Source organism: Magallana gigas, chromosome 2 (assembly GCF_963853765.1).
Source record: "Magallana gigas chromosome 2, xbMagGiga1.1, whole genome shotgun sequence".
Classification (NCBI taxonomy): Eukaryota; Metazoa; Mollusca; class Bivalvia; order Ostreida; family Ostreidae; genus Magallana; species Magallana gigas.
Genome location: NC_088854.1, coordinates 3,899,587 through 3,916,113, shown reverse-complemented (window position 1 = coordinate 3,916,113; position 16,527 = coordinate 3,899,587). Strand labels below are relative to the sequence as shown.

General features: G+C 34.7%; 3 protein-coding genes across 6 annotated transcripts in view; 1 reads left to right on the top strand and 2 right to left on the bottom strand.

Annotated features, from left to right (window-relative positions):
* The window catches only part of LOC117681657 (chymotrypsin-like serine proteinase), a 35,746-nt gene extending 21,756 nt beyond the window's left edge, over positions 1-13,990 (bottom strand). The window contains exon 1 of the mRNA XM_066074597.1: positions 13,805-13,990. Within this exon, the coding sequence (XP_065930669.1) occupies positions 13,805-13,907 (103 nt within the window). The 5' untranslated portion in view covers positions 13,908-13,990. The remainder of the gene's footprint in view (positions 1-13,804) is intronic.
* LOC105340728 (G2/M phase-specific E3 ubiquitin-protein ligase) lies at positions 22-11,518 on the bottom strand. Of its 3 annotated transcripts, none has more exons than XM_066074592.1 (11): positions 11,365-11,518; positions 10,983-11,056; positions 9,429-9,540; positions 8,272-8,744; positions 7,626-7,826; positions 6,029-6,135; positions 5,583-5,810; positions 2,928-3,183; positions 2,620-2,762; positions 1,412-1,653; positions 22-600 (listed from the first exon to the last, which is right to left on the bottom strand). In XM_066074592.1, the coding sequence occupies exons 1-11, from the start codon at positions 11,375-11,377 to the stop codon at positions 362-364; spliced, it is 2,088 nt and encodes a 695-aa protein (XP_065930664.1). In that variant the 5' UTR covers positions 11,378-11,518; the 3' UTR covers positions 22-361. The 3 variants fall into 3 exon arrangements, with proteins under 3 accessions (XP_065930664.1, XP_065930662.1, XP_065930663.1); XM_066074590.1 differs by lacking the exon at positions 11,365-11,518 and adding an exon at positions 11,157-11,283; XM_066074591.1 differs by lacking the exon at positions 11,365-11,518 and adding an exon at positions 11,157-11,283 and having other exon boundaries at positions 7,626-7,823.
* Positions 13,991-14,455: 465 nt separating the features above from the next.
* On the top strand, positions 14,456-16,511 carry LOC117681655 (fibrinolytic enzyme, isozyme C). Of its 2 annotated transcripts, none has more exons than XM_066074599.1 (5): positions 14,456-14,512; positions 15,034-15,115; positions 15,315-15,489; positions 15,731-15,879; positions 16,164-16,511. In XM_066074599.1, exons 1-5 carry the CDS (start codon positions 14,487-14,489, stop codon positions 16,314-16,316), a joined length of 585 nt encoding a protein of 194 aa, XP_065930671.1. In that variant the 5' UTR covers positions 14,456-14,486; the 3' UTR covers positions 16,317-16,511. The 2 variants fall into 2 exon arrangements, with proteins under 2 accessions (XP_065930671.1, XP_065930672.1); XM_066074600.1 differs by lacking the exon at positions 14,456-14,512 and adding an exon at positions 14,849-14,947.
* Positions 16,512-16,527: the final 16 nt, after the last annotated feature.

Below are 16,527 nucleotides of genomic sequence, written 5' to 3'. Positions count from 1 at the left end.
CTTTTTGTTGATAATTACTGAATTTATTAGATAACCATATTCACTCATGGAACAAGTTTTAATGAAAATTGCAAAATAAGGATTAAAAAATAGCAAACTACCCCAAGAAAAACTTGAAAACCATACAGATGCAACAATCAAGCATTCTAAAAATGTTCAAGTGTATGCTACTACCATAGATACACCAGAAATCAATATTTATAAACAATTATCAATGCCCCTTGGTACATGTGTATTATCTTTGTTTGAAGAAATACCTTTATTCATATGACTATCACTGCCATTTTTTAGTTTAAAAAGAAAATGAATAAAAACTTTCAAAACACATATACATGTATATCATTAAATAAAGTTCTTCTTCTTAAGCAAGATGGAATTCCCCGCCACAAGTGATGGCCAACTCCATTTTCCTGTGAAATTCTTCAGGGGTTTCTCCTCTGGATATTTCCAGTAAAAGATCGCAAGTATGTGCAACTGGCAACAGAGCAGGGTCTTCGACAAATTTAATTTCAAGCTTTTTGTGAAACCCTAATGGAGGGATTGTTTCAGCTCCAGTCCAAAAGGCCAATAGCATATTCAGATTGATTTCAGATGTATCTTCTGAAAGAAAAAGAAGTAGAATAAATTGATGTGTGAGCATAAATGCCTCTTAGAACTATGAAAGTAATGTCAAAATATTGCATATTATAACCTTCTGCTACAAGGAAAACAATAAAAAATACACCATAAAAAAGACCACATAGCTCACCTTAGCAATGGTTCCCAAGAGTTTGAATAGTCAATTATTTTAAAATCAAAAAGTCAGAATGTCTAGTAAAAGTTGGACATTGCATAAGTGACCATGTCAAAGGGCCCCTGTTTTAGCAAAGGACATTACTATAAATCAGATGAAAGACCCTTAATACAGGGCATTCATTTGAGCCAGATGGGACTCGAATGGTTTTGAAAAGTTACACATATTTGCTATAACCTTTACCACTACCCTAAACACTTGGCAAAAGGACAACAAACACTCTTTTATGCAAACACTTTTAGAGTATTGCAACACTATTCAATTACCAACTTTAGATAACATTTTGTCTTTGCTAGGTTATTTGTGTGACACACTTAAGACAAATTGCAAAACTCTTATTTGAAGAGGACAAAATAAAAATGTCTTGTTTACCTATGTGACTTAAACATCTAAATTGGAATGAAACATTTTTTCAGTTCATAACGGTTTGATGAATTTTAAAGTTAACTATGTGATAGACAGGGGAAGAAATATCTAGATGAATTCTCTTTTCTTGGAGGGGATGTGGGTGGGTGTTGGACGAGGCTTGGAATGAAAATTCGGTATAAAGGTTGGTTTTATGGCATCCATGAATTGTACATATATTTCACAAATAAACATGTACACCATTCTTTATACCTGAACAATCTTGCAGGAAAAGTTCAAAAGCATACATAGTATCTTCTTCCTTCCTCTTGTCATTTGAACCATCTTCACTGTAGTTAATGTGTATGATTTCTTTTATTTTCTGCATGGTTACCATACTGTTGGACAACATGTGAAGAAAAAGCCCCCTTACTTCCTCAGAATTGCTCTTCATAATTGTGTAAAATTCTAAAGTGTTCAATCCTTTCCTGAACTGTGCAATTTCTGCATGGATTCTGAAAAGAAAATTAAATAAGATGTAATTACGGTATATTGCCAAACAATAAATAGAGAAAAAAACTTAAATTTCTTTCAGTGCTGTTTTAGCCAGATATTACTGTCCAGGATAATGCGTATATCAAATAATCAAAGAGGAGGCCCAAATGCCTTTATAGTCACCTGAGTACCATAGTCCTTAGATCAACCTGTCACATTTTATACTATAAAATAAAGAGAAAAAAAATACATGTTCACTTAATGGCCATATTTGTTATCCCCATCCGCAAATAAAAAGCCTGAGCCCTGCCCCATGGGCATTGAATTTCTATTTATGAAGAGGACATTATGGACATAATAACAGTGCACTTAGTTATCTCCTGTGACAGTGAACATACAGAACAAAATATTATGTACAATGTTATACATTTCACTATTAGGCCATATTGACCTTATCTAAGAACCTTTTTACAAAAGAACTTATGACTTATAACCAAATTAATGAGTGCTTAATAATCACAAATTAATCATTATTTGAATTTAATGGCTGTAAAAAATAATTATAGAAATTATAATAAGGGTAAATTAATGTTATTATATAATTTTTTTTGTAAAACCCAGCCCTGAACCCCTGACCCTGGGGTATTCAACTTCACAATTCAATTTGGTAGAGGGCTTCATGAACATCTATGCATTTATTTTTTTGGGTGGGAGTAGAGAAGAGGATTTTTTTCATATTTGTTTTTTTTTTTATATTTGACCCTGCCCATGAGGTCCAAAGGGAAGTAAAGTCGCTCTCTTATCCTAGAGATGCTTCAAATCAAAAATTGACCTAAAGGCTTGTATATTTCAAGTATAAAGTTAAAAATGTGAAATTGCCACATGACAATGGACGAAGAACAACTGCAATAGGTCACCTGAGTGACTAAGGTGAATTCAAAATATGTGAAGGTACCATGTATTTTAAAAATAAATTGGAAAATCACCTTAGGTAAACATGACTCTTCAACAATTGTCTTGCCATACAATCCCTCTTCTGTTCTGTGTATGGTGGAACAACACCATAGACTCCTTGTTCCACCATCCAATCTGACAAAAGATTCAGTTCTTCCTCATCTGCAGTTTGCAGCTGGAAATATAGAGAATTCTCTTACATTATCTTTGCTAGGATGTTATACAAGGTAGCAGTGTGGTACTGATCTAGTATCTCAATACAGCCATGCAAGTTCAGTTAATTTAAAACTCCTGCAACTGATTTATTATTTTGTTTAAGATGAATAAATAAAAACCATACCTTTTGTATTTTATTTTTCACATCAAGGTCTATGACATCATCAGTGGAATAGACAACATCTTTGGGTTCAATTAAAAGCTGGTACAGAGTTGAATTCAGAAAAGGGAAGCCTGGCCCCCCATGGAGAATACTCCATACAATCATCCTTCCTGCTTTGAAAAACATTTCCTTGTCTAACAGTGGGACAGAGTGGATGAAAGTCTTATTATAAGGTTCTCCCTCCAGAACTGCATTTGCAAGCTCCTTCATAAGACAACTAAAATACAACATTTTAATTTGTTAATTTCTAAATAAGTAGCAATTTATGTATTTAATGACATTTTAACAAACTTTCCTAAATGACTTCATATCATTGAGATGGCCACCAGCTCAAAGGGACTTTCATAGTTTAAGGACATTATGATGAAGGGACATGTAAAGGACTGTACTAGCTTATGTAAATGACCTTAACTTTCAACTTACACTTTAACCTATGGACACTCTTTGGATGAAGAAGGAGTCAGTTGGGGCCAAAATACAGACACAAGAGATGTTTGTAAAACACTTATGCCCCGGCCTCCCTTTGACATACATGATAGGTTGCACAAGCCTTTTATTATCGGCAGTATACACTATGGGCAGTTTATCCGGAACATAGAAATAAACTTAACCTTTTGAACTTAAAATCAATAGGGGTCATCTATCTATACTATCTGAAATGCATCAACCTATCAAGTAGGACGTGTCTGTGCTGAAAAGTTGGAGCAAGATTTCATAAAGGGAGAAAAAATGTGCTTCAGACAAAGATTTTAATCAGCGCCTCCTTTTTAAATGCAAAGAATCAATAATCATCTAAAATTGCAAGAAGCAATCCTTGCAGATTTTGAAACTCTGAAGTAAATGGAATTATAACAAAAAAGGTTTTATATTCTAAAAATTTGATACAAAACAGGAGAATCATGGAATCAATATAAGTAATCCCTTTAAATAAGGAAATTACAATATGTGAAGTATGAGCTTGCATGATTAGGCCAGATGAGAGAAAATAGTTTTCATGGCAAGTGATAATGAACAAAAAGATGGACATACGGATTACAGTAAACAAACTTTTAACCAAACAACATTATTTCATGATTTACTTATGATTAACTAGTTCACGCCAACTAATTTTCCCGAGTAAATTTTGTGTTGTTATAACGACTATACCAAAAAGGCTGGTTTGCAGCGATAAAATTTCACCACAATGACGCTCTTGTGAACCATGCAAAATTTTCTTGCACATGAATACAAGTTGGTTTACAGTACAGTAAAACTCGGTTATAGTGAAGTCCTAGGGACCAAAAGATTTACTTCGTATAACAAATTCGTAATAATAACTATAGTGAATTCACTATATACACCTGTTTCCTTTCACAAGACTATAATTTTTGGGAGTTGATTTTAATCAACTCTCCTATGCAGTTACTCTAGCAAACCAAAAGTGAAACAGTGTTTGGACCTAAGCACAAATCATCACCGCTGACAAGACTTAGTTTTTGAAAAATAATAAAAAAATTCGATGTAATGTATGCTGAAGCATTGCTTTTAAAACAAATTTATCTATAAACACTTTTAAAATACTGTGGTTTCATTAATTTTCGTGAGTATCAATTTTCGTGGATTTTAGAAAACCACAGTTTCAAGGATACGTAATTTCGTGGTCAATGATCCAATCAATACAAAGTGTTAGTTGAAATTGAACTTCAATGAACATTTAATTTCGTGGATCAACTTAACAACGAAATCCACGAAAATTGGTATTCAACGAATATTGATGAAACCACAGTACATGTAATAAGATTTTATATAATACTTACAATTTAGATATTTTTGTAGTCTCATGTGTTCCTACGCCCGAGTTTAATGAAGTCTCATTCAACCAGACGTTCGACTGTCTCCGTAAATCTCCGACAAGCAGAGAGGCTCTCTTGCTTGTCGGAGATCAACGGAGACAGTCAAGTGTCTGGTTGAATGAGACTAGAGTTCGATATCAATAGTGCTTGGATCCATACGATTTTTAGAATTGTTTCGATTACTAATACTTAGTTTGAAATCTATCTTTAAATATTACACAACATGATTCATATGGGGTTTCTCGAAATTCTTGTCGGAAAAGTCTAAAAGTTCATATAATAAAAAAGTGCGTAATTCAAATACAGACTAGAAACTAATTGCCATGCAAGATAAGTTGATTTTAAAATAAATGATAATTGATAAAATCAACTCTTGTCAGAACTACAGTACTTTGATTACTTATTGAGGCTTAGAATAAAAATTACTTTGAACCCATAATGATCGGATTGTGAGTTGAAAAATTTATATGAAAATAAATTTATTCAAACTACTATGTTAAATAGTAATGCAAACTTTATCAAACTGAAAGAAATTCGTTATAAAAGTGTTAAATTTCGTAATTATTAACTTCTATGGGACTTAAAATCAGTTCGCTATATCCGTAAATTCGTTTTATCTGAATTGGTTATTGCCGCCAAATTTTGCAAAGGTTTGTTAAAACTTTAATCGGGGACTCTAAAAAACTTCGCTAAATCCGAGAAGTTGCTATATACGTGTTAGTACTAAACAAGTTTTACTGTATATGGCACATTCAGAGCAGGGCCCTATTAAACCTTATCATACCTTAAAAATTCCCTCTTTGGCCCTCCGTAATCTGCTCCCAATTCACCAGGAAATTCTACTTTGAATGGTTCCTCCAACTTAAATGATGCCCTGTCCAAAGCCCTCAGAGCTGAATTCAGTACATGTCTCCTGTGTACCACAATTAACTGCTTTACATTTTCCTCCTCCTCACTTTTGAGTGTGTTCATTGTCCACTTTCTTAAATCAAGGTCAATGAAATGCTGTGGTCTGTTGTTTCACATAAAATTAGAACTCATAAAATTATTATAAAGTTTAAATACTTTAAAAATCATAAAACAGTCACATGTTTTTAACTTTTTAAAGTTTTCAAATAACACTGATTTAAACAAATTAACTGTGTATTTATAAATATTAATTAAAATACGAGACTAAGTGTCAATATTTGAGAGAAAATAAATTCTACAAATGTAAGCATTTATTCTTACTGCTGCATCATTTCTAAACTAGCACATATAGCTTCCTGCATTTGCATGTCTCCATCTAAATCTTCAGACAAAAAGGGTTTGTTACCATTCTTCTCAGGTTTAGGAGTCTATGGGGAAAAAAGGACAACAATTTATTCCCTCTTTTTCATGATGAATTGATGCTACCAGTATATCAATGCTGTGATATGAAAGTGATAACTGTATTTCATAATACAGTAAAACACGGTTATAACGAAGTCCCAGGGACGGCCAATTTAACTTCGTTATAAGCGTATCGTTATATCCGTCAAGTTTACAACATGAAATAGAGACTTGGAGAATGAAATTCACTTCGCTGTAAGCGTCAATTCATTATAAGCGTGTTCGCTATAACCGTGTTTTACTGTAATCCAATTCATAAATTAATGCATAGAACAAAAAATCATCCTTGCTAGCCAAGGGTTTCCGGTCAACTTCGCTTCTCATAAATGAGGGGGGAAGTGGACCGAAAACCCCTAACTAGCAAAGATGACACAAAATATGTAAACCAACTTTTATTCGTGTGCAACAAATTTTTGCAAAATTTGTGAGAGATTCGTCATCGCAAATATTTCTTGCTGCAATCTAGTTCTTGCTAGTTATAATTATGGCTATAAGAACGACACAAAAATTGACAAAGCTTGATCGCTTAAATTAGTCCCAACGAACCAGTTTTTCTCCAGTTAATCTTGAAATAAAGTCATCGCAAATGAAAGGAAAAGTAAGCAAGCTTACATGCTTCATGCTCCGCTATTACTTGACAATGAATGGCAAAGTATGCATTAAAATACACAAAATAATTTGATGAAGGACATACTCACAAAATATTCCAGCAAATATTTTAAGTTCAAAAGGGCCCAAACTTCCACAAAATAAAGGAATCAGAATTTTCTGGTTACATGCACATCCATACTTTGTGTCCTAAATGTTTACACAGTTTTACTTAATTCTATGCAGTGGTTTAAGAGGGGGTTGTGCTTACAATCTGTACATAAAAATACAATATTTAACATAGGGCCAAAATTCTGAGTTCAAAAGGGCCAAAATTCACAGGAAAATAATGAAATCAGAATTTCCTGGTAAAATGCACATCTTTAAATTGCATCTACAAAGTTCACTACATTCCATGCAGCAGTTTAAGAGATGTTGCACTTACAAAAAACAGCTAGGACTAATGGACTGACTGACGGACCTGTCAAAAACATTTTAGCTCTCCCAACTTCATTTTAGGAAAAGTTGGTTTACAGTTTACCACATAAGAAGTGTGAATTAGAAAAAAAATTCAAAACATGGATTATTGGCCGATTATTAGTTGGTAAGAGACAACTGCCAATTAATCGATTATGATTCTCAACCGATTTGACACACTAACATACATGATGTTACAGTTATAATTGTATGATCACAAAATTTAACAGCTAAAGAGTATTTTTGTTATAATCAAAACAGACAGACAAAAAAGGATGAAATCTACAATATCCTCTAGTTTCAGCCACAAGGGACTGATAATTTAATATATTATATATGTAAATAATTGTATCAAACATTGTTACTAAGGGTAATATTACAGATTACTCACTGAAGTCAAACGAGTCTGGGTTGACTTTTTGAAAAATATCACAGGAGTACCAGCATTTTCAAATTCTGCATCTGATCCTTCATCAGTACAAACTGCATCAAACATGCGTGATGTGCCTGGCAGCAACTGCGGGTCTTCCAGCTCACTAGACAGGCTTAATGACTGACTTTCCATGTCTTTAGAGGGACCTGGAGAACTCTTCTGAAAGTAATCATGAACAAATAATCATAGCATTCCAAAATAAAAGGTTTATAGAAATAAAATAAAAAATGTGTATTCATATTGCACATGATATAACAAACAAAATTCTTGCAACTTATTTACAAAAAACCATACAGACACGTTCTGCACTGCATTACCACGGTTTGGGTTTGTCAGAAAACTCCTGTCTTTTATTTACAAAACAAAACCATTTCTCAAATATATTTGGACAAAACAGCCACGCAGTTCTCAAAATAAATTCCATGCAAAATGCACCTTATGCCGGATATACATGTACATGTGTATATTTATATATTGAAAAATTCTCTCTCCTCTCTCTATCTCTCTCTCTCTCTCTCTCTCAATAGATTTCTTTGAAAAGTGTTTTTAAAATAAATGATTTAACTAAAGATATAATTTACATGAAATGAAAAGGAATTAGTACCGATATATCAGGTAGATAATTGTCATCATCTTCATCTTTTTTTGTAGTATGTAAGTACACTCTAACTGGATATGTCTTGATATGGTCAAAATAATTTCCAACCGTAAATTCATGATTGTTTTGAAAGCTTCGAGGTAGTGGATCCCCAGAAAAGGATGCCAAATAATGATTCAGGTCGGACAGCTTGAGATTCTGGGCCATTGATCTTGCCTTTGGAAAGTACAGATCAAGGATTTGTTTTTCAAGGACTTCATAGGTTGTATCTTTTGACACATCAATAATTTGTTGTCCACCGCCTTTGCTCAAGGTAACAACTTTGAACACATCAGACCTCACTGCATGTTTCCACCCACAATAAATTCTTCTAGTTGGTTTGAAATGCCTCTTAATTTTCTTTGTTTTCTGTATACGTACTCTTTCTCTTTTCAAATCGAAGAATTTTTTAAGCACTGGTGAAGTATCTTCACTTTTGGCTGAAAATAAAATTGTTTGATTTATATACATGTATTTTCATTAAATCATATAGCTTCCTCTGTTGCTTTACATTCAAATACAGTATGTTAAATACCGTAGACAAGGCAAATAATAACAATGGTTTATTTACTTTCACTATGTTAAACTTTGCCATTTATTGGTTTTTTGCTAAATAAAACCCATAGTAAATATTAACATAAGTTTTTTTTAAATGTGTAAATCACTGGTTTTCATTGAGGATGAAATTAAAACCATCGGAATTGGTACTCTTTCAGAAATCCTGAAATTTTAACACCGTGGAATTAAAACGAATTATAGTATACTATACATATGTACATAGCTAAGGAATGTTTTGGGGCATGCCCTGGATATTTTAAGTCATAAGCAGTTAAGAAATGAAAAAATCTTTCAAAAATAACTGCTTATGAACTATCAGAAACTGCCTATCAACTGTTTAGGCTTATGAAACTGCTTTTTTTGTTAAAGGGTTTATTGTGGTTCCAGCATGCCCCTAAGCAGTGCAGAGAGCTAGGGTTTATAAACTTTTTCATAAAGTGCACAACACACATCAAGTGACCACAGCAGGGTTTGAACCTGTCGGTTACTGGCCTTACGCCCATGACCACTGAGCCATAAGATTTTCATATATTATTATAGTAAAACATTTTCTTTCAGTTAATTACCTTGAAGGTGATTTCGACAAGCTTGCTTTAATCTTAGTTGAAGTCCAATTGCTGTAACCCCAAGCTTTTCAAAATCTTTTTCTGTAAGTTCAACTACATCCTGAATTCTGATCTGAAAATAATGTACAGTACACAGCTTATCTTGGGTCCATTTTAAAAAACTTTGAGGATTTGTTACACTATGCACATAAATCATGGATATTTAAAAATTTGTAAAAACTTATCAATTGACAAGTGTTTGTCTTTTAAACTTTGTAACACAAAAGATCATCATGGGACAAAAGACTTTTGGCTAGCAGATTATGTGTTGGATTGCACAAAAAGCATTTGCTTTTATCAAGTTTATTGTCAATGCAAAATTGCATTTATTTTTTATATTTTCATTTTGCATATCTATGTGGGGAGGGGGGATCATTAGTATCTGAAGAATCTGAAGAAAGATGTGCCGTGGGTTGTTTAACTTGTCAAAAAAATCTTAGTCCGACAAGTTGACGTGGACACACTTCTCCCTACTTCCCCCTTAGGTTGGATACCGGTACATGGTACCAATTCCGTACCGAATAGTTGCCTTAAAAATACTGGTAAAATACCGTTTCATTTATACCAGTACTGATAACGGTATTTCTGTATCTTTGAAACCTTTTTATACATTAAAAATGATTTAAAAAAACGACTTTAGACTCGCTAAAATTCTCCGCGTTTTGAAAGGATATGCTAATTAACGAAATACTAGTATATGCTTTATCATTTTTAGTACAATACTTGATTCGACTGCCAATATTTAAAGTAATAACTCTGTACATATATAACAAATAATAAAATAAACTTACAATATTTAAATAGTGTACAGTTTAAATTTTATTCTGACAATAAATGTAAATTAAAAAGACAAAATAGCGCAAAATAAGTTCTTCATTTCCATTTAATTTCTGATGTTTCGTCAATTAGTGCGACCAAACAATGGCTGGCAACTGGGTAAAGCACTCGGCTGTCTGGTCTCTTTTCAGATGGGAATCAGATGGTGGTGTTTGCAACCATTTCCAATGTGATTATTTATGTTTCTAGTCAAATCAGTTTGAGATTTAATTTACTTGTTTGTTGGTCTTTTATTAAAGGATTGAAACATAAACAGTTTTTAAACTCGTATTTTTTATGTAAAAATATATAATACTATATATAATAACACTGAAAGATCAAAAACACATTTATTATAAAAGGAATTATCATTTATCAAGGTCTTATACCGTATCGTTTAAAATACCGGTACAGTATCGTACAGTTTCATCCTAATGGTATCCAACCCTAGTTACCCTACTACCTCCCACCTCCCGAAAAAAAAAATATCCTGTATCAATGTCACTTTTGCATATAGCCAATCCACAAAAGAAATGAGTTCTATAACAACATGCACACACAATATTTTATTGAGCATTATGATTACAGAAATGCACAATGCTTGTTTAATTGACACATTTCTTAAATTAATTATCATTATAGTAATCATACTAAATTGAATGTGTTATGTGTAACAAGCATTCCTTAATTTTTCCTTACCATGTTTTCCTTGAACACATTCTTGTATTCCTTCATTCCTATTTCTTCTAATATGTTGAATATATCTGTATCATCTGAAGAAAAAAAACATTTAGGCTAAATGAACATATTAAAAGAATGTGAATTGTTCAGCACTGACTTTATAAAGCAATGTGTACTAGTTAAATTTATGACCTGTGTCTCTGGACAAGCCTTCAACCAGGCAGAATATGTTTTTTCTTTTAATTTCTGGAACATATAATCTTAGTATTACAGTATTAGAGCATATAATGTATGTGATAAACATTGTTGATAAATACGTCATACGATGCAACTGTCCTGCGGTATACATGATGTCATGATACCTCAAGTCAAAATGAATTTAAGTAACTGACAAACATACTGTATACGTGCATTCCGATATACGTGTTACTTAGACATTCCGCACACTGGTTACAACACACATCATATCACAGTAAAAACTTAAAGCTTTTAAAGAAATATACCTTTTTACGCAGAAGAGCATCGCATAAATTAGATAACTCGAGCATAGGTTTCTTCGTTCAATGAACTTATTTAATTTTTGTAGTAGATCTTCATATATATATATGTATAAGTTACAGGCACGGTATTACCAATAGAAGATGGGTTGAGATAGACTTTAATTTGTTTTGTTTTGTGTTAAAATTTTAATTTTCGTGAATGTGAATAACATCCACCCGTTTTTAAGAACCATGCGGGTTTCTTCTAAATTGTATTGTAATGATATTAATTAAAGTATGGTACGTTTAACTCTTCTATATATTTATAGACAAGAACGACATGCCTCGAATACCTAATTATAAATAGAGAATCAAGTAACCAAATAAGGCCGATTTCACAAAATATATAAATCCATTTATACCTTCACTTCCAGACGCCATGTCTTCTGAATGGCGCATGCGCAAAAAAGTCGATAGCACGATGGTGCGATGACGAGATGACGATGATGCGATAGAACAATGGCGATGACACGATAGAGCATCGCTTCATCGTCATCGCACCATCGTGCCATCGTCATCGTGTTATCGCATCATCGCTATCGTACCATCGCTTCATCGCGCTATCGCTTCATCTTGCCATCGCTTCATCGTCATCGCATCATCGCGCCATCGCATCATCGTCATCGCGCTATCGCACCATCGCTTCATCGTCATCGCATCATCGCGCCATCGTCATCGCATTATCGCGTCATCGCGCTATCGACCCCAACCTCGATGGTGCGATGGTGCGATAGTGAACTGCATGGCCCTATCCGGATTCCATAGTTAACTCCTATTTTTAGGCCGAGTTATCAGTATATGCTTATGCAATGCCAGAGCTGAAGGATTTCTCAGAACAGTTTATTCCCCCCCCCCCCCATATTATTCATTCCAAATCGACTATCCCGTATGTTTAAATTCTGTGCTAAACCTCTCTCTCTCTCTCTCTCTCTCTCTCTGTGTAAACGGGCGTTAAACCATAGCCTCAAGCTACGGTCCAGAGTACGGCGTTATAAAAAATATAATATTTAAAAGTTGCATGTGCTAAGCGTTCATTTCATGTAAATACCGTAAATGTATAATGCACATGTATTACCTACTAACTTGCCAGTCAAAGTGATAGGTATGAATTCCTCGATTTCTACACCTTTCGATCGGCAATCGACAGTCAATAAAAGTATTGAACGATGGTGTGAAAGAACGAGACGGAAGGAGGTTTGTACATGTGCGTCTTCATTAGGCAAGTGTCCGATTCGTTTCTCTTCTGTTGCCCTATCACTTTCGGTGTAAATATATATACTAAAATATCCACAAACCATTTACTGCAGATTTCTTTATTTTACCTGTCTCTGAACCCCCGATCACCCGCTCCATATATGAACACTGGTTTGTTTACATACATAAAAAATACAGTTCTTGATCCGCTTTCCGAGTACGGTTAAAGGTTGTTTAATAGGAGAAAGTTTGGGGCGGGTAAAGCTACAATTATTAACAGTAGTAAACTAAATGAAGAATTATTTAAATGGATTATTTGCACAAAATGTGGTATGGTATGATGTAAATATTTTTAAAAAATAGTGTTATTTTTATACGCGGCAAATTGCCGTAAAGTTTTTTTGTACATGTAAGTATTGTATGCACTGTAGCTTTATATTTTCAAACCCAAAATTTATACACATAGCTACAGCTATATATGTTATGTACCGTATGTATTGTTTTATCACAAGTGTACACTTTCGAAAAATAGCCCAATTTCGACAGTCACGAGTACCCATGTGAATTTTTCATTCTCTGATGTGTTGTTGTTCTGTCCGTGCATAATTTAGTCTTAGTTAACCAGCAGCCAATCAGCGGTAAGCTGAATCCACCAATAAAAAAACTGTGGTTAAGGTGCGGGTATTGTTTATGTATGACGTAGCTGAAAAAGTTGAACGCGACGCGATCGGAAAAGTCAAACCAAATCGGTTTTAGTAATATTATGCTTTAATTTTGAATAGGAGGTTATAATAATCTTTAAATGTTCATTTAGTGTTTATTTGAATTACTATAAATGATCAACAATCCCTAGCTGTTCCAATGAAACGTTTTTCATCATATTTCCATTTTTATATATGTTCCATAACAATTCATTTGGGAAAAATAACTGTTTAAAGCAATTGTCGACAATTCTAATTTATGAATTATGAATGAAAAGCCATTACTATTATTATTTGGATGACAAAAAAACTTTGAAATCAATCAGTCTGAAGGTCGGAGTTCCTTCATACAAACTGCGTTTTATATTCTAAAATGTGATGCATACATGTATAACAAAAAACGTACTGCCTTTATAATATTCCACCGAACTTGTTGTGAAGCTTTCAGAGAGCCGGATTGTGGGGGGACAGGTGGCGGACCCCGGGGAGTGGGTTTGGCAGGTCTCCATACAGTATGACTACAGTAACACCTGGCGACACATCTGTGGGGGGACGCTCATCCAGCAGAACGTGGTCCTGACGGCGGCTCAGTGTGTGTCGGGGCTCAGGTAAACTCAGTGCATGTCAGGACTTGAATTGTAGGTAAACTCAGTGTGTCTAAACTTAGGCAAATTAACTCAGGTGTCCGAACGTAGGTAAACTCAAAGTGTCCGGACTCAGGTAGAACCTGTTTGTCCGGATTCACGTAAAACTCAGTCAGGTTAGCTCCGTGATTCTGGGCTCAGGTTAACTCAGTGAGTCAGAACTCAGATAAAATTAGCGTTCCTGGACTCGGGTAGAATCAATGTGTTAGGTTTGTTTGTACTCGTATAATATTTCCGCACTCAAGGAAAAACAGCGTGTCCAGAAAATTATAAAATAAGTGCATGTGCGGACTCAAGAAATATACGTCAGGAATAGGTATGCTTGGTTTTAGATTAAATGATTGCATGTCCGAACATATAAGTAAAATCAGTGTGTACGGACTCAGATAAAACCACTGTGGCCGATTTAAACAAAATCAGTGTGCCGGGACTCGAGTAAAATCAATGTGTCCGGTCTCGGGTAAAAATTGGTAAGTCGAGGTAAAATCAGTGGTATTCCAGTATTATGGTACAATAGTGTGTAATTACTCAGGTAAAATCAGTAAGTTAAGGCTAAATAATTGCATGTTTGAACATAAATAAAATTAGCGTGCCCAGATTCAGGTAAAATCGGTTTGTCCGGTCTCACTTAGAGCAGTGTTTTCAGTGCATGCCTTAACTCGGTAAACTTTGTGTGTCCGGTCTCGGGTAAAATCAGATTGTCCCGATATCTGTTTATTTCTTGACTTGTTAGAATCAGAGTGCTTTACTAAGGTGAAACCAGTGTTGTCTCAAATATGGGAAAGGAAAATCAATAAAGTGTGTTTTGTCGAACATAGAGTTAACTTGCATCCAGGGTTAGGTAAAACTTCCATCTCGATAAGAAACGGATCCTGATGTCAAGGCGACATATTAAAGCGTATAAAGTGTGCATAGTTACCAATTTGTTATTTTAAGTACATATATGTGTAAACACTTCACTTTCCTGACTTAGTATGCGCTTCTTCTGTAGCATTTCGTCTTTGAGAGTTGCGGCAGGAATGAACAGGATATCAGAAGGCGGGATGACAACAGGAATATCTAAAGTGACTGTGGTGAGAGAATGTAAACTGTCTTTTGAACTAACTGTAATTGGGGGGGGGGGTGTTGGAATGGAATAGGCTAAAATCCGGAAACTCCGGTATCTTAATTGCAGAGTAGCTCAAGGTTAGCCGCTTATTTACCTTTCCAATAAATTGCAGGGTTAAATACATTATTAGAGTTGTTAAATTTGTTAAGGGCTGGTTGTTGTAGCATCCCCAGTTCGACAGTAGCTCTCCAGGATTCCCGAACGACATCGCTCTTGTTGAACTCCAGACGCCATTCCTGGCCGGTGGGTCCATCCAGATCGCCAGTCTACCGTCCAGTAAGACTGAGGATTTCTCCAATCTTCCCGACTGTTGGATGACGGGATGGGGAAGGACTTCCGGTAGTAATCTGTATTAAGTGTTGACTTTATCTTTGATAGCAAGAGTTGATACGAAAAAGTAAATAAGTGAGTTGGTATAGATGAATAGTGTGAAAGTGGAGGTGAAGCTTCCTAGATAAATATTACATTTAAAAAGTACTACATGTATTAATAACCATTACTAATACTGAGTAAACATAATTAATTAATGTCTGGAGTAGTTGTTTTTATTTTACAAGCATGTTTGTGTTCTGCCAATCAGGTAGTTCCGGATATTCTGACGTTTTGATGGAAGCCCAAGTGACCAATATAAGAAACACACAATGTGTCAATCAATGGAACAACGTTCCAAGCGCCGCCATACTGGACAACCATGTCTGTACCTATGAAAAAGGAAAGTCGTCTTGTAGTGTAAGTACACTAGAAACCACTACACTAGACAGACATATCTCTCTAATGAAAAAGGAAAGTCGTCTTGTAGTGTAAGTACACTAGAAACCACTACACTAGACAGACACATCTCTCTAATGAAATAGGAAAGTCGTCTTGTAGTGTAAGTACACTAGAAACCACTACACTAGACAGACATATCTCTCTAATGAAATAGAAAAGTCGTCTTGTAGTGTAAGTACAGTTTGTCTAATCAGTGCACCTTTTAAGTTATCGGGTAGCTATTAATGGTCCCGCTTTTGTAGGGTGACATCGGCGGCCCGTATGTCTGTATGAAGGATGGTCAGTACAAGCTGGTGGGGGTCATGTCCTGGGGGATACAGACCTGTAGCGGCGACTACCCCAGTGTCTGCGTCAGGGTCTCCAACTATCTGGACTGGATATCAATCTCCATCTGATGTATACGGTGACACCATTAAACATTCGGAGACGACCCGATAGGCTGGTGTTCTTTGTTTTTGATTGACTTATAAGAAGACCAAAACTTATTTTTGAGTTCTACCATTCGGTCAGTTCTCAATTATAAACAAACAAGCGACAAACAATTTAGAATTTATTTAAATTAAATAACCTGCCGATCGAAATTGGCTAGGTAGATTAAGAAAAAAG

Excerpts from the sequence above, each read along its gene's own strand:
- LOC105340728 (XM_066074590.1), bottom strand. The coding sequence starts at position 11,268 with ATGTTTATCACATACATTATATGCTCTAATACTGTAATACTAAGATTA. Across the intron at positions 1,654-2,619 it reads AAGAGTCATGTTTACCTAAG|AATCCATGCAGAAATTGCAC; the intron begins GTGATTTTCCAA and ends TTTTCTTTTCAG. Across the intron at positions 601-1,411 it reads TTTCCTGCAAGATTGTTCAG|AAGATACATCTGAAATCAAT; the intron begins GTATAAAGAATG and ends TTTTTCTTTCAG.
- LOC117681655 (XM_066074599.1), top strand. The coding sequence starts at position 14,487 with ATGTGTCCGGTCTCGGGTAAAAATTG. Across the intron at positions 15,490-15,730 it reads GGGATGGGGAAGGACTTCCG|GTAGTTCCGGATATTCTGAC; the intron begins GTAGTAATCTGT and ends TCTGCCAATCAG. Across the intron at positions 15,880-16,163 it reads AAGGAAAGTCGTCTTGTAGT|GGTGACATCGGCGGCCCGTA; the intron begins GTAAGTACACTA and ends CCGCTTTTGTAG.